The 21,819-nt window shown below is 42.2% G+C and overlaps 1 protein-coding gene across 2 annotated transcripts; it reads right to left on the bottom strand.

Annotated features, from left to right (window-relative positions):
- Positions 1-13,836: 13,836 nt before the first annotated feature.
- On the bottom strand, positions 13,837-19,426 carry LOC146784462 (uncharacterized). Of its 2 annotated transcripts, none has more exons than XM_085635211.1 (4): positions 16,575-17,575; positions 16,391-16,470; positions 14,449-14,752; positions 13,837-14,138 (listed from the first exon to the last, which is right to left on the bottom strand). In XM_085635211.1, the coding sequence occupies exons 1-4, from the start codon at positions 17,095-17,097 to the stop codon at positions 14,020-14,022; spliced, it is 1,026 nt and encodes a 341-aa protein (XP_085491337.1). In that variant the 5' UTR covers positions 17,098-17,575; the 3' UTR covers positions 13,837-14,019. The 2 variants fall into 2 exon arrangements, with proteins under 2 accessions (XP_085491337.1, XP_085491338.1); XM_085635212.1 differs by lacking the exon at positions 16,575-17,575 and adding an exon at positions 19,133-19,426 and having other exon boundaries at positions 13,839-14,138.
- Positions 19,427-21,819: the final 2,393 nt, after the last annotated feature.

Genomic DNA, 21,819 nt, shown 5'->3' with positions numbered 1-21,819 from the left:
TTCTCCTCTAGACACTTCCTTTCACTGAGCCCAAAAACACCTTACTACCCTTTAAAACAACCCATACTTGAACCCTAAAAACATCTACCACTTAATAGTAGCCATCCCTGAACACTAAAAATTCCTTGCTATACCTAAACAGTATCACACCCTGAACCCTAAAATCTCCTTACTACCCCTAAACATTACCCTGAACCATAAACCATACCATAAAGTGAGCCCTAAAGCCCCTTACTACTCCTTAACATTACCCAGCCGCAAACCCTATAAAAACTTGTTATTATCCCCTAAAATTGTCCTCCTGAACTATAAAAATCCCTTCCTACTACAAAAGGAATCCAAACTAATTGAGAATCTGAAGTAAATGATCTAAATTAACTATGTGGCGAAATTATGAATAAAACTAAAAGTCACCTTCCTGTGTAAAGTCATGGTGTGCTTCAATAATTTCCTGCACTGTAGAAAACCAACATATCAGGGGTCATATCATCAATATGTGCTCATTTCTATAACACATACAAGAACTCGGGAACATTCTGAAACGTCTTTGCCTACACCATGCAGGTAGTACACTTTGGAAATACAGAGCAGCAATCAGCTAATAGTTTTCCAGCTATGCAGTTTACAACTCCTGCAATAACGCCTATAGATATGGAGTAAGCACAGACGAACATTGACCCCATTTGTTAAAAATAGGGCACAACTTCATTCTGTGTCTAAATGTAATGTCAATAATAGGACACAAGGAGGATGTGTATTGAATCCTCTTTGCCCTTAAAAAGCCTGCTCTCCACAACAAATCCTGGCAACCATCCTCTTTGCACAGTAACAAACGGATATATCAAACAATTTGTCAGGGCGCTTGATAGATTTGTGAAAACAAGGGTCTGTGATGCCACCCAGACTATAATACATATGCGTCCCCTCCTAAAAACACACATTTTTTAACCTTCATATTCTTGGTACAAATCATTGAACAATGCTCTGGCACTGGGAAAAACACCAAAGCACGGATTGCGTTTATGTTTTTGGAAGTTAAAACATTTAAAACAATTCATATCATCCCCATTACCAAACTGGGATTTTTTTGGGTCTGGTTTCAAAGCTCAGTTGTCTGCATGGGCTATTTTTACCAATTCCTAAAAATAGCATTTTCTCTTCAATAGGGGGCCTATTACGATGGCGGGCGTACAAAGTCCGCCCACCACCGTAACGGGGAACGGGTTCGTCCGCCAGAGGTGCGGCGGTCCCGCTGTGGCCATTAGGATGTCACCGCCACTGTGGCAGTGGCATCCCCCATTCACAACATTGTGGCGGGCGGTGCTAACAGCACTGCCCGCCACAGTGCTGTGAATGCACATTGAGCGCGGTGCCTGCCACCTTGTCCATGCCAATGTAGGGGGATACCATAGGTACCCCCATGTGCACCCCCACCCAACACCCTGGGGGCCCGCTAAGGGCCCCCCTACAGCAAAGACCGCTTACTATAAATTGTATTAAATATCCTGAAAAAATGAGTGATTTTGCACACTCTTTGATGCAAAATTCCTGGAAACAAAGCTATTTAATAATGAAAGGATATTAGCCGTTTTCTCTGACTTGGCTTACTGCAAGTACTGTTTGTGTGAAAAAGCACGTTTTTCTTATGGAGACAAACACATAGAAAATGACAACAAAAATTAAATGTTCGCTTTGCACGTGTGTTGAAAACCAATACAAAGAATGCGTTGAACAATCCAGCACTGTAAAGGTGTGCTTGGTTAGTTAGAGATTGGTAGAGTCAATAAAGATAGTGATTTTGATATGAATTTTATAACTATTTACTTACAGACCTGTGAGGCTACAATGTACTGGTCTTCTCATGATTCGTATGAGAAAATATCCTGGAGTAGGAATTTGTACCTGCTGAACGGAAGACGGATCACATAGGATCACTCCACAGTGGACTGACAACAATAACATGATAACAAATATGCACTATATAGACTATTGGATTTAGGAGGAGTGGGCTCCCTTGCTTCTTCTTGTTCTCGCTCTATTATTGGTTTTGGTTTTTGAGGACTCTGTTGCTGATGCCCTTGAGAACTGTGGCCATTGCAATCGTGCATAATTTCCTTGACTCCATCCTGGCCTGGTGAACTATCTTGTTTTTATTATTGCCTTATGCTAATAAACTTATCTGTTGGTCTATTTGGAGCTGTCTGGTGAGAATCCAGACATGAATTTTTTGATTAATGCTTCATTTCCCTTTTCCTATACTTATGGACTTTCCCCTACCAGACTTTATCTTGAATCCTGTGCCCAATTTGAGAGATTTCTAAATGAACCATCCATTACCTTGGAAACCATCCTTTGCATTTTTTGATTTGGTTGGCAAAATGTTTAGATATTTGCTGCATGCATTAGTATGCATGACAAAATTGTTAAAGATGATACTCACTTGTATCAATTTTGAATCTTTAATACAATAATTCATTTATTTTATAGATCTATTGTGGGTCATTTGTTTGAGATTTAATGTACTTTCTTTTAAACTGTGCTTTGGAATTTGCTACCAATTTATGGTTCTGTTTGGGTAGACCAGCAATGGGTTAGACTAGATTGCACCCCTTACTACGACGAAGAAAGGTCCATCTGAGGACCAATGACTCTGTGGTAAAGTATAGTAAGAAGACTGTGAAAATGTATAACTCCTATCGGCCGGATGCTGGACCACCATTTTCTTTAAAAAAGTGCTTCTGTAAATCTAGGTAGAAGAGCTATGGTTTTGTCTAGTAACCTTAGGATTTCGGGTACCCGAGAATTAGATTTCCCCTCTCCAGTCCAAAAGTCAAAAGCCCATGTTCGGCAGAAGAAGTGATGGAATAGCTGATGGATCGCGATGTCTTGTAGCAGCAAAGCAGTGTGAGTATTAATGGGGTTGCGTTTTGCATTGCTTTTTCTTAGATTGCGGTATTATCTTGATATGGCTGTGTGTTGTTAAGTGATGTGGTTAAAGTCCACAAAGTGGGCAAATTCCATGTAACGGTTAAAGTCCATGTATGATCATGTCGCTTAATGCAAAGAAGTTGAAGTTGTTATAGGATCTGTTTGTATCCTAAGATCCCGGACTATACACCTACATGGTGGTATTAGTTTAGAAGACACTGAGAGCCAGATGTAGGTGGCCAAATAGCAATCGGTAACGCTGAAAATCGCAGAATTGCGGCGTTACCGATCGCTATTAACCCATGTGAGATGTAGAGGCAGAAGCACCGAATCGCTAAATAAGGAATCGCTGAAAACAACGGAAAACAACTAGCGATTCATTATTTACCGAAAATGGCACACCGACTCACTATTTAGCAATTAGCAAAATAAGGAATCGCTAAATTATATCGCAAAGCAATGTACATAAACTCGCTATTGCCGAATCCTTAAAAAATCGCTAATTAAGAGTCGCAAATTACCACAAACTCAAAGCAGGTGGTAACCAGGTGCACAGCATAAAAACAGCCCCAGAATGCATCAGCCTGAACACAGTGGCGGCCCTCCACATCATAGCAAGGCGGTTAAGGATACGAGCTGCAGCACAAAGGATCTGGAGATGACAGTAACGCGTATACAGGTTGCGCATCACCTTATTCTAACTCACAGAGGCTGAAATCCATGAGAGGTACAGGCTTCACCCAGAAACCATCATGGACCTGATACGGGAACTGCACCCAATCCTGGAGCACTAGACACCAAGGGCGCAAGCAATACCTCCACATGTACAGGTACTCTGTTGCCTGCACCTACTGGCATCCAGCAGTTACCAGGGGGTAATAGCTGTGGCAGGTGGAGTCTCACAGAGTTGCCTGTCACGTTTCTTCAATACATTCCTGGACGCCATGTTGCAAAGGATGCCACACTACATCCAAATCCCCAGCACACAGGCAGAACTGCATAAGACCAAGATGGACTTTTATCAGAAGGCCCAGTTCCCACACGTCATAGGGTGCATTGACGGAACACATATACCAATCTTCCCCCCGCTGCGACTGAGTACATCTACCGCAACAGCAAATCCACACATTCTATAAATGTACAGATTATATGTGATGCTTCTCACATCATCACCAACATAGTTGTAAAATTCCCAGGGAGCACTCATGATTTCTACATATTCAGGAACAGTGGGATCTATATCCGTCTTGCTGCGGGTGAATTTGGAGAAGGCTACCTGCTAGGTAAATCCATGTGACACACCCTGAATTATACATTTGATGCAACGATTGCTGACTGTGAATAATATTCCTTTCCTTTACACTTAGGTGATAGCGGATATGCGGTGCGTGCTTTCATGCTGACGTCGTACCTCAACCCATCTACCCCAAGTGAAAGGAGATAAAATTTAGCACATAAATCTACGCACAATGTGGTGGAGCGTACTTTTGAACTCCTCAAAAGCAGGTTCCTCTGCCTCCGCAAGAGTGGAGGTGCATGGCAGTACCGGCCCCTGATCTGCTGCAAAATGATAGCTGCATGTGCCATGCTGCACAACCTTGCCACAAAGAGTGGGACACCTGTGGAAATCAGTGATTCAGAGGATGAGGATGAGGAATGTCCCTAGCCACAGCACAGCGCTGCAGGCATGGCAGCTGCACCAGATGGGAGACAGAGACGAGCAGAGATCACACACAACTATTTCTGAGTAAGTAATGAGACAAAGCTAGTAACTTCAATTATGTGACGGTGTTTAATTGACCTTCAGTCAGGCAATTGTACAACACACCGCAACACTATGATGGCCTCACAGTGGCTGGTCAAGCCAAACATGGCACAGTCACTCCACCATGCAACATCACTAGTCCCATCATTGTGTCCAATGGGTTAACTCACCCACCACACAATGGAATGTGATGGCAGTGCTTATCTCCTGCGCCCACGCGCAGCACTGCTGCGTTCAGCAGGCACACTGTTGTCGCCAGTGCTGTGTCCTGCGGCTGAACTGTGCCTACTACTGCGCCTCATGTTCTCCTGTAATGGGGGGGTGATACTGCTGCAGCTTGTTGCCTCCTCACTCTCAGCCCCATCCCCCGACCCTGTGGCAGCAATTTGGTTGCTCTGAAGCACCTCCAAAGCACTGGCGACTTTTACCAACCCCTGGGTGATTTCATGGCTGCACTTGGCCATCTCCAATTGCATGGCCACTGAGCGCCTGCTGAGGACATGGGTGGCATTGCACAGCCTGTTAATTGCCTTAGTGTGCCCTTCCAGTCTCTGTCTGTCCCTGCGCCTTGCACCACGGCCGCTATCAATCTTGCTGCATAACAGCCTCACAGCATCAGACATCTCCTTCATGCCCTCTGCCGCGGTGTTGTTGAGGCAGTATATGGCCTCCTTCATGTCATTGATGTGTCTATTGTTTGCCACCATCTGGCGCTGCATTGCCCTCATTGTTTTTCCTTGCAGGCACTGCACTTTAAGCATCTGCCCCTCCAGACCGGAGAAGACACTGGACTCCTCTGCCTCATGACTGTGTGCCCTTTGTCGGCGTCTACGTGCACCTGTGTTGCCAACCTCCATGGGGGACTGTGTTACAGATGCCTGTCTATCATCCTGCAGGGTCTGTTGTGCTGTCTGGCTCTTGAGGAAATTTTATTTTCAATCATGATCGCATTGAGCCGCCATTTTGTGCTCCGTCGCCATTTTGTGTTGCCCTCATCCAGGCAGCACGACGAACGAAGACTTTTCTGCTTTTCTTGCAATATTGTGTCAAAATAGCCTTGTGCCTCTGTTTGCAAAGCTGGTGTTAGAAGACTGGCCGAGTACACTAATCCCTGTCTGGTTTTTCTAATCCCTGTCTTAACTGTCTGTTGGTTCACACTATTCTCTTCTGACTTTATCTCATCTTCTGGCCTTCGCTGTCCTCCGCTCGTATTCTCTTGTTTCACAACTGTCCTCCAAAACACACAAACGTATCTCGCCACCTGCAAGCCAGCTACAGACATGTTAATACCTTAACCTGTGGGAGGGGTGGCAAACATAGTTGGAGGAGAGGCTTCTTTGAGTTACTCGATATCTTTGTTTTTCAACCTTTTCTATTGGACATGTTCTGTTTTTGAACTTTCCTTATTGGTTCTCTATGTATGTATTAGGTGTGTTCTTTGTTAATGTATATGTCACCTATGTACTATAAAAGATTGTGCGCCACGGAGTGAAGTGGCAGTCTCCTGAGAACATACCGTGTGTACTTCTAGGACAACTGTACTAGCTGCAGCTAATAAAATCTGATCTTTTACGCCGACAGAGTGTCCCCGTGTCTCTGTTAGCTGAAGCAGGAGAACCCAGGAGATTAAGGCGTACCCTGCGCCGCCAGGCCCAATTGGTTCTGGTTCTCCAACTGGCGCCCAACGTTGGGCTGCTTCAGAGGTAGTGGTTCTGCCTGAAGGTCGTGAGGAACCCCGCAAGAAAATTCTGGAGAAATCGCGAGCCACGTCAAGCGACCCCTGTATGTTGAAAGTAGTCCGAAGGTCTTTTGCAGCGTGGTTACACCTTCGTGACGGCTACTGATGACTGCTGCCCTGACTGCCGCCCTGCCTTAGCCCTCTTTTTGGTGATGTATGGTAAAGCGAGACGATAGACGGGCCTCTGTTGGTGTAAAAAGACATCTTAGTTAAGTATTGGTGGGTCGCTCCCACATTTGGTTCTTTGGTTCTTTGGTCCTTAGGTTCTTTGGTTCTTTGGTTCTTAGGTTCTTTGGGTCTTTGATTCGGGTATTGCAATAACCGAAGCCGAGGGGTGAGTACACTTGTGCTGTGTTAAGTATTTAACCCCCTTGATGTTTGTGAACAGTCCAGTGAAATAACGATGCCTGGTCTGACTAAGTTTGAGAAACTTTGTTGTTTTGGTTGTAATAGGGATTCCCGGCTGGAGGACTCTTGTCCGATTCCTTCGGTTGGAACTCCCACTTATGAGCTCTATTCTAAACATGGTGTTGGCCCCATTGCCTTTAACGAGGCATGGATCCGATACACGAAGAATGATGGTGTTTTAAAATGGCCAGAAAATGGTAGTTTTGAGCCTGACATACTAGATAATTTGGAAACTATTTTATTTAAAAGAAAAGCCCGGCCGGCAATGTTTGACTCTTTCCTCCTTTGGCGTAAGGAAGCCAAACAGAGAAAAATTAAGCAAGAAAAATGAGATAGGAAAGCACAGAGTATGACAATTATACAGGCTGCTCAGCAACTTAGAGATGATGAAGTTGATAATGCGATGGAAGTTTCAGAGAGACAGCATCGTATGGCGATAGATAAATGCTATCCGATGTTGCCAGCTTCCCCTTCTGATAAAAGAAAGGATTTAGAGGAAGATCCCTTGATGTCTCACCTACTAAGATTGCCTCCGCCCTATGTACAAGGTGCTAATGCACCTCCGTTGTTACAGCCTGTTCAGCCGCCAGTTGCGCCTCCGCTTGCCTCGGCTCTTCCACATTTGCCCCCTCAAGTAATGCCTCCTCTGTCAGCTTTGCCTTCAACTCCTTTTCCTTTAACTTCTTCGCCCTCTGCTCCCCCGGTAATTACTGATTTCTCTTCAGTTAGTTCGCCTAATACCTTGTCCCCTATCCTTATGTCCAATTCTCCGTCTATGCGTAAACGACTTACAGAAACGGTCTCTGGTCTTTTATCTCCTTTCTTTGAGGCGTTAAATGTGTCTTCGGCATTTTCTCGAAGACAGTCTCGTAGTCAGTTTCCAGCTTCCGAAGAACGAGAAAGGATGGACTCTCTTGCTCGCAAATGGATTGAGAAGGGTCCTCGGTATAGTGTACCCGACATTATGCCTACCTTCTCACAGTGGAATGCGCCTACGCAGAGATATGTCTTCAATACTATGTGTGATACTCTTGTAAAAGGTTGGGAGGATATGGACTTGGGTTCGGTCCCCCAGGGTCTGTTAGATATTCAGGCTAATTTTGATAAGGGACTCATTGTGGGTTCTAAGGTTGAGGACGCTGTAAAGACACTTGTTTCCTTTAGAACCTTATTTACTTCACAGACTTTTCTTGACTCCGATCCCTCAGTTAGGTTGACACTGAAAAATTATCCAATGAGAGAGGTTCCTCCGGAATGGAGAGAAGAGGTTTCGGCAGCAGGTGGTAATCTAGCTATTCCTGCTCATTTCCAGCGTATATGGGTACATGTCCCCTGGAAAAGGTCTGAAGTTTTAGCCCTTAAACAGTCTTTACCGGATCCTCGTAAGAACCCTGCAGGTTATTATAAAGAATTGTCACATACTGTTGATGCTTGCATCATGAATTTAGCAGATATTGATATGTTGATGGGGAATATAGTCCCACAAGCATTATGGGCTAGGATTCGTAAGGAGAATCATGCACAAGAATTAGGTGCTGATTGGGATGCTATAATGGCACTCTAAAACTCAAACTTGCTAAAGTACAGGCCAGTACAGGCCTTAGTTGGCCCGATGCACTACCTTTGGCTCTTCTATCCACCAGAACAGCTGTACATTCTCGTTTGGGACTTAGCCCTTATGAGATAGTTTTCGGACGCCCAGCTAATATATGGGGAGTCCCTCGCCCTAAGAAGTATTCAGACTTGCCATACCCAATGTTGATTGATTATTTGCACGACCTTACAACTAAATTGCATGTTCTCCATCAACAGGTTCAGAGCGCTTTGCCAGAGGCCTCCACAGACTCAGGTCATTCCATCCAACCAGGTGACTGGGTTTGTGTGAAGAATTTCCAAAGGACGAAGAATTTGGAGCCTCGCTGGAGAGAACCCCGTCGGGTTCTCCTAGCTACTCGTACAGCAGTGAAGGTTGAAGGAAAGAAGAACTGGATTCACGGCGTGCATTGCAAGAAGGTTCCTTTGCCTCTGCCCTTTGATCAGTGGGTCCGTAAGGGTATAAGTGACTCTGAGAGTGAGAAGGTTCTCTGATTCATACCTTTTAGTGATGCACACTTGAATGGAACATTGTCGGAAAAAGAAAGCGACAACATTCTTCAAGAAGCTGTACCATCACATTTTCGTCTGAATGCCACAAATCTACGAACATTGTTTCAGGATCAGACTGTACCTGATAAAACCCATTACGATTTGAGACCCAGACTGAAGAAGAAGACTTGAGATTCTCTCTTCTATGTAGTTTTTATCCCGGTTGCAGGGTCACGGTAGGAGGCTTGGTTGTGACCTGAGTAGTGGCAATAGGCCTGCAGGACTTGCAGTGTCATAGGACGGCAGACAATCGTGACCAAGTGATTAAGGAGGATTGCCATGAGCATCCATTTAGAAGATGGAAACTACATTAGGCGAAAGAGAGAGAAAGAACAAAATGAAAGACAATCCTTGTAAAATAATATACAGTCGTTGTGGTATAACTTTATGTGTTTTTATATTATTGTGTATTTTATTGGCGTGTATAGGATGGATTGTTTATGCTATGCAGCAAAAAGTTGTCCCTTCTTCTGTTACTGTGCCTTCTTATTCTACTATCTCTCCACATCTGTTTCATACACTTCCTCAACATGAACTCGTTAGAAGAATCAAATATTACAATAATTTGTTTATTCAATTATTACACCAACACCAATTAATAATTAATACAACTGATTGTTAGGTGTGTGGGTTAATGCCTCATACCACAGAAAAAGGGATGCCATATTTAGTCCTTCCATTCTCTTATGAAGGTTCTGCTTGGGCTTATTTTGTAATTTTCTCTAACGCCTATCAAAGCTGATTTAAACGACCTGTCAGTTCTTATATTGGTGGTCCAGATTTCAGTCATAGTTCATTGATAAAGGGAATGGTAGCTATGGCTAAAATTATGGAAAATAGCAAAATTGCTGTCGATGAAAGAAAAGCATACACTAAGTGGAATGTCACTCATTACATCACCAGCCTTAGTGATAAGGTTAAACAAGGAAAGTCTCCACCAATTTGGACTGTACCTCATCAAGGCAATTTCTGTTTACAAATAAATGGCCAAACTACTGACCCCGAACAGAGAAAAAGCTTTTGTTCCCATACTTATATCCACTCCTCTCAGAATTCGCCGCCATTAGTGCCATCTCAGGGCACGTATTTCATCTGTCACGATAGAGCCTATACGTGGTTGCCGACTGTTTTTTCTGGAACTTGCTATATAGCTTTTCTTCTTCCCCCTACATACACTGCTTCTTCAAATTTCCATAAAAACAGATATGGCAGAGGAATTATTGATTCCAAAGACACAGCAGGTCAAGAGGGAGGAGACATCCTAAAAGGATTTCTTCCTTTTTGGTGTCCTATGGCAAACAGCAGGAATATGAGACAACTGGTTCGTGTTGTAGAGACTACCATAGACATCACTGTAGGAGCTTTGAATAATATTACAGCGGAACTACAGGCGGATCGTCTTATGACTTTACAGAACCGAGTTGCCTTAGATGTTATTCTTGCAGATCGTGGTGGAGTCTGTAAATTGATCAAATCGAGTTGCTGTATTTATATACCTGATGACGCTCCGACAGTATACCAGGCCATCTCTAAATTTCATATAATCTCTGAGTCGATTCATCAGGACGAAGGAGATTGGTCGTTATTGGGATGGTTTTGGGGACTACTGTCCAAATGGGGTTGGAAAGTGCTAACATTCCTTGGTATGGTTTTAGCCATAGTTTTCTCTTGTTGTCTTTGTATGCACTGTGGTCCCGCCATCTGCGACCTTTGTGCTACTATGTGCATCCCAAAACCTAAGACACAAAGAACAGAGAATATTAGAATGATGTTACAGCAACAGCTCGATGACCTCATGGCCATCGACATCGACTCAGATTAACATGAGTCTGTGTATCTTGCCTGAGTTCTGGCAAAAGGAGGGCCTGAGGAAATTCGATTTTCAATCACGATCGCATTGAGCCGCCATTTTGTGCTCCGCCGCCATTTTGTGTTGCCCTCACTCAGGCAGCATGACGAACGAAGTCTTTTCTGCTTTTCTTGCAATATTGTGTCAAAATAGCCTTGTGCCTCTGTTTACAAAGCTGGTGTTAGAAGACTGGCCGAGTACACTAATCCCTGTCTGGTTTTTCTAATCCCTGTCTTAACTATCTGTTGGTTCACACTATTCTCTTCTGACTTTATCTCATCTTCTGGCCTTCGCTGTCCTCCGCTCGTATTCTCTTGTTTCACAACTGTCCTCCAAAACACACAAACATATCTCGCCACCTGCAAGCCAGCTACAGACATGTTAATACCTTAACCTGTGGGAGGGGTGGCAAACATAGTTGGAGGAGAGGCTTCTTCGAGTTACTCGATATCTTTGTTTTTCAACCTTTTCTATTGGACATGTTCTGTTTTTGAACTTTCCTTATTGGTTCTCTATGTATGTATTAGGTGTGTTCTTTGTTAATGTATATGCCACCTATGTATTATAAAAGATTGTGCGCCACGGAGTGAAGTGGCAGTCTCCTGAGAACATACCGTGTGTACTTCTAGGACAACTGTAATAGCTGCAGCTAATAAAATCTGATCTTTTACGCCGACAGAGTGTCCCCGTGTCTCTGTTAGCTGAAGCAGGAGAACCCAGGAGATTAAGGCGTACCCTGCGCCGCCAGGCCCAATTGGTTCTGGTTCTTCACTCTCATCCTCTGTGCCCTTCATCACCTGAAGACTACCCACTGTATACCTCCTGGCACGTGGTGGCAGTGATGGTGGTGGTGGGGGTGATGGTGGCGGTGGCGGTGGTGGCGGTGATGGTGATTAAAGAAAACACCCCAGCACACAATATGTTGCCAAAGGAATTATCTAAACGTGCATCATGTAAGCAAAAATCTGAACACATAGAGTAAGTTTTTGTTCTTATTTTCCTTTTTAATCCTTCAGTCTTCAGATCATCCTTTCACAGCAGCCGACATGTGTTTCGTCGCTTAACATGGGAAATCGTCCCCCGACACTATCAAGGCTCTGTTCCTTCCTTATGTTTTCTTTATATTGTGGTGATATTTCCAACCCACAAGGGGTTCTGTTTTTTGCGGCATCCTCACTAGTCGTGAGTCTATTAAAATGGTCCCGGTGTCTTGCTCTATTTTTGTATCGTGAATTTCACGCTCAATTCTCCGGACGCCTCAAGCCGTGAGTATTCGAGTATGGAAGCTACTGGTGATGGTGGTGTGGCACCAGCAGGTGATAAAACATCCTCCTCCAGTGTGATATGCTCCCTGGAAGCCTCTCCTGTCTCCCCTTCTGCAGCCTTCTGCGATGTTTCGCCTGTGGATACAGAATGTACTATTACTCACTTGTCTGGCAGCATTTGCCTTCATATAAATTTCATGACTGCCAATCTAGCTGTCTGTCCCCCGCTTGCTAATGCATTGATTTGTGTGACATGCATATGCTTTTTGTGGACTGACAGATGTGCTATTAGTTTATAGGGACTACATCTCCCATGATGCATTGCTGATTTTAGGCAAAACATGGTCTGAAAGTGGGATTCATGCAGGTGGATTGGGGTTAGGGAGGGGGCACAGCATGCTGGGCATGCATCTTACCTTGTCTGTTGGACCATGTGGCTGAGCTGTCCACGTCTCCGATGCCACTGACGCTCTCCGGCTGGAGAGTGGACTCCACCATTTGTTCTCATGCAGTGGGTGCAAGCGCAGTTGAGGTCCCCCCACCTGTCTTCCTGGCTTGTTTCATCCGGTCAGCCACCCTCTCCTTGGCACATTTCCGGAGATCGTACAATCGCTTCTTAACCTCTTCTGTGCCCATGACGTCATGAAACCCACCCGCTAAGGAAGCGCCAGGCACAGGAGGGGGAAAAGGCCTGGCACCCAAGGGGTTAAGGTCCTCTGTTGAGTGATGGGTGACACCAATTGCATTGATTTTCTGCTGGAAAACCACCCTCACCAAAATGGAAGCTCTTCATTTAGTGTGATTTCAGTATTTACAGTGGTATTCATTTACTATTAAAATGTAGTATTCGTTTAGTATGCATGAAGACTAAGTAGTATGCCCACAAGCCGAAATATGCAAATGAGGGAATACTAGTTCTACTCAACTACCCTTCAAATACATGATGAACACTTCAATTGATTGCTAAAAGAAGACCAGTTGTATTCTAGAAGAATAGTATTTGAAGCTTAGTAGTATTCTGTTAGGGTTTATTTGCAGCTCTTCTGCTATTCAAAGAGCAAAATGAAGGCTAGTCTCATTGATTGTGACCCCTGTTTGAAGACTAGTGGTATTCTTTGTGAGCAATACCTGAATACTAACTGCAATGATTGTGAAGACTCAAGTAAGACTAGCAGAATTTAAAGTGAATGTTAATTGAAGACTAGTTACATTCACTCCGATTAATTTATAGTAATGTGATTGATTTGATTGCTTGCACAGGGCTCTTAATGATGCCTTATGGGCCTTTCAGACTAAATTTTATTTGTTACATGTTTTGAGTCAATGATTATAAGCGGACTGTTACAAACTGATTAGTCATACATTCAGAAAACATTTTATGATGTGTATGGAACATTTGTTTGTTTTCATATTATCCAAAAGAACAATTGTGCAAAATTGAATTAGTCACCAGATAAAAGCTTAACTGTTCTAATTCCTCCTGTGTTGATTTTCCACCAGACTCTATTAATGGTATAATTTAGAAAAACAATTTGCTAAACACATTGTACAAGGCTTTTCTGCCATTAACTTGTGTTCTGAAGGAGATGCAGGTGACCTGTGAGATGACTTTTTATTGACAGAAGAAACTTGCAGATTGGTTGAATTTACAATGTAACAATTGTAAACCACATTAGTAAAAATGTCTACATCAGATGTTTGAATGGAGTTATAGTGTACCAAATTATCAGAACAGATTTTTAAAAAGTGACAAATATAACCGGTCCATCTCTTGGCATTTTCACTTTTAGATATATTGCTATATGATTCAAAGTTTATAAGCACATGTTTGGTGAAAGTGTCTGCATCACATTTGAATAAAGTAATTGTCTATCAAATTATCAGACTAGATTTAGAGAAACGTGACAAATATTACCAAAGCTTATAAAGTTTGATGTGGTGAAAATGTCCGTCTTGCATTAGTGCACTTGTTGTTAAAGATACGCTGGTCACTATTTGGGACTTTCCAGTGGTGCTCCTTGCAAAGCGCCCAAACAAATTCTGTAGAATAAATATAAAAGTGGATACATGAAAAATATACATTAATAGGTGGGAACAGTCAGGTCAATTGATTTCTGTCATGAGCATATCCTTCAGTCAGTGTCCTCACAGTTCCATTTACCACCTGCACCCCACTGACTCAAAATACTACCTTTGATTTCCCCTCAATCCCCCTCAGTGGTGGTGGTTCTTGTAGAGTACACACAGGACTTTGCTATTGGCAAGTATCCTTTAAACACTTTCAATGGATAGAAAAGAAGAAATACACTAAGGTTAACTAGTTCAATATATAAAATACATCCAAACATACCTCTGCCAGCAGAAACTTTCTCTTCATTCAAGCCTCTATCCTTTGAATGCTTTCTTTGACCAGTTCCTTTGCTGTTTGCCAATTCCTGATTGTTGAATACCATAGATATGACGCGATTTAGTACAAATGCTCCAGGATCACTTGAAGTTGGTGCTCTTGCAATTAAACTATAAAGTTGGCCAGCATCTACCAAGATATCGTTGTATCGAAGAGGATTTTTGGGGTCCTTAATGAGTTGTATAAGTCGCCCTTGCCTGTATTTTAAAAATGCACTCCCCATCTCTTCAGCGGAGGTCGTTTCTTCCTACATTGAAATAATGGAGATGGATATTAGAGATACAAACACATGAAATTAGCCTTCATATGAAATTAACATTAACATGAGTCTTCTCAGTAGGGTGCAACAACTCTTGTTTAATGCCCCAAGTAACATTTAAAAAGACTCTTGTAAGAGCGAAAGAGAGAGCGCTCGAAAGAGAGAGAGAGAGAGAACGCGAGAGAGAGAGAGAGCGCGAAAGAGAGAGAGAGAGAGAGCGCGAAAGAGAGAGAGAGAGCACGAGAGAGCGCGAAAGAGAGAGAGCACGAAAGAGAGAGAGAGAGCGCGAAAGAGAGAGAGAGAGAGCGCGAAAGAGAGAGAGAGCAAGCGCGCGAAAGAGAGAGAGAGAGCGCAAAAGAGAGCGAGCGCGAAAGAGAGAGAGCGCGAAAGAGAGAGAGCGCGAAAGAGAGAGAGAGAGCACGCAAAAGAGAGAGAGAGCGCGTGGGAAAGAGAGAGAGAGAGCGCAAAAGAGAGCGAGCGCGAAAGAGAGCGAGCGCAAAAAAAGGGCCAGATGTACGACCCTATTTTGCATGCGCAAACTGGTTTGTGACCCGTTTGCACATGCAAAATGTAATAGGGCAGTGTAACAATCCCGATTTAGCGAGTCGCATTTGTTTTGTGACTCGCTAAATAGGAATTGCGATTTGCTATTAGAAAGAGACGTTCCAAGGCGTCCCTTCCTAATAGCGAGTCGAAGGCCTATGTAAGAATGTTTTGCAACCACAATATGCGTTGATAACAGTTTGAGCATCATCCGAGTGCTGGTGCCACACCCATAGGAATCTCAACACTACCTCCCATTAAAAAAATGTAAAAAGAAATGTTTCATTTTTGTTAAATGCATCCCGTGCTGCATTAGTTTTTGTTTTTTTTAAACTACTTCATTTAAAAGTAGTCTCAGAAATGGAGGTTTGCGGAGCCCAGCAGGCCACCATAGCTGGGAGATCCAGCCATTCCCAATGGTGTCGCAAATTGCGAGTGCCTCTTGAATATTCATGAGGCATGCAATTTGCAAACCCATTGGGAATCACAAACTTAGTATTTAGTGACTCACAAAGTGCGACTCGCAATTGCGCGCAACTTGCGAGTCGCTAAATGCTATGGTTGTACATCTGGCCCTTAGAGAGGTAAATATAGAGAGATATGCAACACCACCATGTACATATTAATCTTATGAAACTGATATCAAGTTTTTTGTATGGGTGAATATGAACTTATAAATATATCAGGGGTGATAGAATGGCAATATAGGAACAATTTACACTGAGTTTCAGGTGACATCATACACCATGGGCTGAGTGGTTTAAAAATAGCTATAGTGTTTTTCGTCTGTTGCTGCTCCATGGTATTCTGATCTTCAATGGAGTGAACATGCCAATATAAAATAAAAATACTACACAGTTTGCTTCTGCATATAAATCTCCATAAGCTATCCAGGAGGATAAAAAATGTGGTAAGGGTGGTGGAATGAAATGGGGGTAAAATGCTATAAGTGCGCGGGGACAACAAAGTGGAAAATTCACTACACATGACTTTAAAAATTCGGCGTATATAATTTTAAATTCACAACAGCAACTGGAAGCATACAATACAAATAACTGAACAATTATCGAAGAACAAACTTACATTAGTTTCTGAAAGGATATTCAGGAGACCTCTAATAGCCTTTGTCACCACTGGGAGATCTTTTAGGTCAATCCCAAGTGCTGCAAAAAAGCAAATATATGTACATTTAAATGTATATTGCTTTTATTTCATGAATCATTTGATAGTTTAAGTTGGCATATACAAAAGAAGACTTTAAACTTACCAGCTATCACATTAGCATGATTTATATTTGTTTGCACATTTGTTCTATTGGTTTCTCTGTGATCTTTTTTATGGTACACGTTAGGTCTTGCCTCACTGTGGTCAGACAGTTCATAATCGTTGTCAAAATCATCTTCATTAGATTGACAATTACCGAGATTCTCCCATATCTGATCTTCTTCACCATTTGCTATGTTAATGGATTTATTGATGGTTGCAATTAGCGATTCTTGCATTTGCTGTGGCCTGTATTCAGAATTAATTTGTTGTGCCAGCACAGAGGATTGAAGTTGGTTCTCTGGATGCACAGATGATTGATAGGATGTATTACTTTGTGATGGTTGGAGTGGATGTGAATTAACTAGGGGCCAATCTTTTTGGCTATGAATCGTGGGTTCTGATCCACTATATTGTGTCGTTTCGTCATTGACTCTTGGCACATATCTTGAAGGGGAGACAGATGTCATAGCTTCTGAGGCATTCAATAAATAATTGTTGTGTGACGGTATTGTAGGCGACGACATGGTGCAATGTAATTCTGTCTGATTTAATTCTGCACATTGATTATCAATATTGAGTGAGTCCCTCGCAGAACCATGTATACTTCCTGACTGATGGACGGTTTGTTGAATGAAAGAAAGACTGTTAGACGCTAGAGCAGAAGTAGTTGTATCTTTGTGTTTCCCAACTCCCTGTCTACTGTAATCCGGTCTTTCTATAGTTGACTTTTGTAGGCCTGGGTTGCTCAAAACTTGATGTTGTTTGGGTTTTCCATTAGCGGTCAAATGGTTGAATGAAAGCGTTTGGCCTGCTCGTGGAACAGAAGTAAAGCTATTGCACTCTGCTAGTTGCCTATGATTCAGATTTGTTGTTACAGGGCTACAGTGTAGTGTTCCTGAAGGTGCAGTGCTGGTTGATGGGGCAATAGGTTGCCCAGTGTTAATGCTTTCTGAGATAGAATTTCTAGTCTGGTTTGGAGTTTTTGGGGGCGGATCAGTGTAGTTCGTTGTCACAGAAGTATGTAAAATATCACTCTGTTGCAATTGAAAGTTATATCCAGAAAATTGCTCACACATTCTTTGCATTATTGGATCTACACATTTTGAATTAGTTTTTTTGGTTGTATTTTTCTTTAATAATGTCACAACAACTTTTTTCTTTTTAATGCCATCCTTCTGTTGCTGCTTAATGCCTCTGGCGAATTGCTGCTTTTTCATTTTGGTTGCAGGTTTTGAATTTTCGATTTCGCATTTATCCATCTTTGATTTCTTCCTTTGTAAAGCATTGAAATCATTTTTGGGTTTCTGACTTCCTACAACTGGCATATTTTCTTTAAGCTCTTTTAATGGACTGGCAGCTCGATCTTTTTTCTTTGAAGACAGTTTTTTTGTCTCAATGTTACCCATCTCTTTTAATGGACTGGCAGCTCGATCTTTTTTCTTTGAAGACAGTTTTTTTGTCTCAATGTTACCCATATGTACCAATTCCTTGTCCAAATCCTGTGCTACAGTCATACTGTTTTTTTTAATAAACACATCCATAGTCTTTTTTACAGCTGCACATTGTTTTTTGACTGTAACATAAAAAAAAAGAATTCATTTTCAAAATGTTCCTATTTGCAAACGACTTGCGATACGGTACTTATTTGTATGACCTATTATTGTGTAAATATACTTGTCACTGAAACTGGTGAGATTAGAGTACCCAGTGTAAAATGAACAATAACTATGGACCCTCAATTAGTCTGTTGCTGCTCCATGGTATTCTGATATTCAATGGAGTGAACATGCCAATGTACATGACAGATCCTCTCTACCTTATTGCAAGTGCATCACATCCCAATGCATTTGTAATAAGGTGGATGGGTAATTCATAATGTTTGGGATGGAGTACTCATCCACCAAATTGTAAATCAGGTCACATATTTGTAAGGTATTGCATTGCATTATGTATTTAATTTGTAGTCATTTTGTATGGAGCTGTGGGCAGGCATGTAACACCTCAGAAAGAGGTTTTTGGACATAGGAGTAGGGTTGTCAGAACTGGCTACAGTAATAGCCGCCAATGGGCTTACGAGAGATTGTGATCAGAGTAGAATATCTGCCACTAGTATTTTGGGAGTCGGTGGAATAAGCCAAGGGAATAGAAATATAGGGATCGAAAGTGCAGCATGGAGGCCTGCATGATGGGACATGAGGAGAAAAGACTTCATTTGATGTACCTTTAATAGCAGATCTTCAATGCAAAGGAAAAGGTGATTTACCATAAGATGAGATGACTGTTTTAAACAACGTAGAGCCAAAGTGGAAAAGGGAGCATTGCATTTGTGAAATTTATTCTCACTTGATACCGAAAAGAAAGGTACTGGATATCATCAGGGGCAGACTGGTGTTTCAATGTACAGATTGTGTAAAGGGCGAACCAGATAGCATTCTATGGCCATAACTGGTTCAGCAGTAACTGAGCCTAGCTATTAGTATTGATATGCATTTCAGCAATATTGAAAAGCAAACTTAAGTGACAGGGGGACCGTGAAACATACATATTGAAGACACTTACATTCACTGTAGAAGACCAGGATCCCTTTATAAATCATTTTCTTCTTGGTAGGTGTTCCTTCATCATCTAGGTCAAATGTTTCAAAGGCACTGTGACAGCGGGCTCCTAATAAAAGTTCTGAAGTCTTCTCCGTTGCATTAAAAGTGACTTCCACATGAATTTGCAGCACAACTGATCGGTCTACATAGTAAAATATACTGCAATGGCAGTCCTTACTCGATTTCCTCGTCATGTGCGCCATGGCTTCCAAATGTTCTGAATTAAAATAAAAAATCTAAGCTGCCTTATTCTTTTTAATCCCTGTAAATGAAAGAGTAAATATTTAACTGTGATGTAACCTGCAGTGAAGGGGACAGTTTGTGCATGGTGCTTTCAACTCACTGTACCATCAAAATAATCCTCAGCTACTGACAAATGGAACTAGACACTGAAGCAGAATGGAGCTTCAGTGTACACCATCAAATTCTTGCACACATTGACAAGCCCATTCCACACTCAACAATGTAGTCCCCATTGCACAACAGACACCCACACTGACAGACACTCAAGCATATCACCAGACATACATAATCATACATCCACAAACACTATGATACTCCCAAATGCCATCACACACCTAAAACACCCAAGCACATGCCATCAGGCATCAAATCACATTCACATACTCTAAACTATCTAGCCTCTTATCAAAACAGCTTCTCTTGCCTTCAGAAAGATATCATATCTCACCCAGTTTGATACTCCTATGTCATCTCAGAAACTCATGCTCCATATTAGACAGCAATATACACACCCTCACGCTGAAAATCTAAAAACATGCAGCAACTTATCAGGAATGCATCTACCCTGTTATTAACCCTTGAAAATTATCCATGCAGACATAGCTCAAACACCACACTCACAAAGCGGACACTGATAGACTAGGGTGGCGAAGTGAGCTAAAGAACAATGATGGATTCAACCCAGATCTGTGACTGGCGGTGAGTGTCTGAAAAGTTTCAGCACTCAGTCCATCATCTCCTCGTGGTTGCTTTGTTCACCCTAAGTTGGTAGGGTAAGCCCAGACAAGGTCCCAGAGGTGTGGGCAGAATGTGCAAACATCCCAATTTTTAGTATTTGTTTGGCATTTCACTGCCCAGTTTCATCAAACAATAGATACACATGATTATTTAAGGTTATAATGAGTTATTGACATTAAAACACATTCACAAAGTGGTATATTATGCTTCTAATCACAGAATGTCCTAAATACGATAAAATGTGGAAGCACAAGCCATTTGTCACCGAGCCATGGAGTTTGTCATCAGCAGTTCTCCCGTTTTCCACAACAGCAGTTCAAACATGAATGTCAAAATATCCTAGTTTGCAAAATGTTTTCTATATAATTATGCCTCTGCCATATTTGCCTCCTAATGGAAGATCTGCTGCATGATCTGACCATTTCAACTACTAAATGGTTTATAGCTCAAACGCATTAAAAGTTAATTAAAAATGTGACTTGTTTTGCTGCGGAGTGGATGGCTTAGTGCAAAGGTTGACTGATCACCTTTCTCACTGTTGCATTTGTATGTTACACTGATACTAATGAGGCAACATCTTTCCAAAGACTGTTAGCATGTGTACACATGTCAAAATAATAAAATATCAGAAAATATACTGCATTACGCTGCAGCCTTTTTTTTAATGCATAATTTAGTCAACACTGCGGCATAATTTTGTCCTCCTTTGCTGCATATATAATTTCAGTTGCCCCACAGCAAGCAGCACATGTTAAAGGTGCTTGTGAATGAAGCAGAGAGATTGTGAAGTTTGCGAACTTAGTTTGGTGTGCGTGCAAATTCTGCATTGCCAATCCCTGGTGAGTTGCAGCTACTACTTCTGAAACAAGGCCAATGGAGGTACCTATGGGTGAGGCAGACTGGCCTCAAGGGCAGGGCCGGCCTTAGCACTGGCGGTGCCCTGTGCATTAATGTTTGTTATTGCCCCCCAATGACCACCTCTGCCATGGATTCCCTTACTACCACCGTTTAACAGTGCCCCTCAAGTCTCCATAACCACACTCTCTCTCAGATGCATTTAATTTGATTTACAGCGCCACTCATACCAGTGTAGGGTGTCAGAGCACTTAACATCACACACATTACTAAGAGACAATCAATATGTGTGTAAATCACTGTATAGAAAATGTTACATAAGACAAAGGACTACAAGGTGTAGGAGTCACATGACAACCATACTAGTAGGCCGTATAGTTTAATAGTGATTGGTCTGGAGAAACATAAAAACAGAATTTAAAACGTAATACCAAGGTTTAGGGTTCTCTTTAATAATCAGAATTGATTTCTGACCAAAAGAACACCTTTTGCAACATTAGGATAATCAAAGACTGGGGTAAAAATATAACGCTCCAATTTATACCTTGCTGTTTGTATGCAGCTCGTAGATGACAGTTAATAGCGCACTGTTCTATGTTAGGATTTTAACTTATAAACTGCAAGCAACAAAAGGATCTCTCTGACAAAAGCATTAGCCCACTGACCTATTTACATTATGTGCACTTTGTGATCTGCATGGTACATGTTCTTTGCAGCAGGGTCATTAACCCTCTGAGCTACCTTTCCATGAATCAAAACTCACACTGCCTTCAACTACAACCCAATTGCTGCCGGCTATAGGATGAGGCTCAA

This window comes from Triturus cristatus, chromosome 11, assembly GCF_964204655.1.
Source record: "Triturus cristatus chromosome 11, aTriCri1.1, whole genome shotgun sequence".
NCBI lineage: Eukaryota > Metazoa > Chordata > Amphibia > Caudata > Salamandridae > Triturus > Triturus cristatus.
Note: the sequence above shows the minus strand (reverse complement) of the source record. Positions and strands in the feature narration are given on the sequence as shown.

Coding starts and splice junctions, on each gene's coding strand:
- LOC146784462 (XM_085635211.1), bottom strand. CDS start 17,097: ATGTCGTCGCCTACAATACCGTCACACAACAATTATTTATTGAATGCC. Junction 16,471..16,574: donor TCATGCTAATGTGATAGCTG/GTAAGTTTAAAG, acceptor GCTTTTTTGCAG/CACTTGGGATTGACCTAAAA. Junction 14,139..14,448: donor GAAAGTTTCTGCTGGCAGAG/GTATGTTTGGAT, acceptor TTTATTCTACAG/AATTTGTTTGGGCGCTTTGC.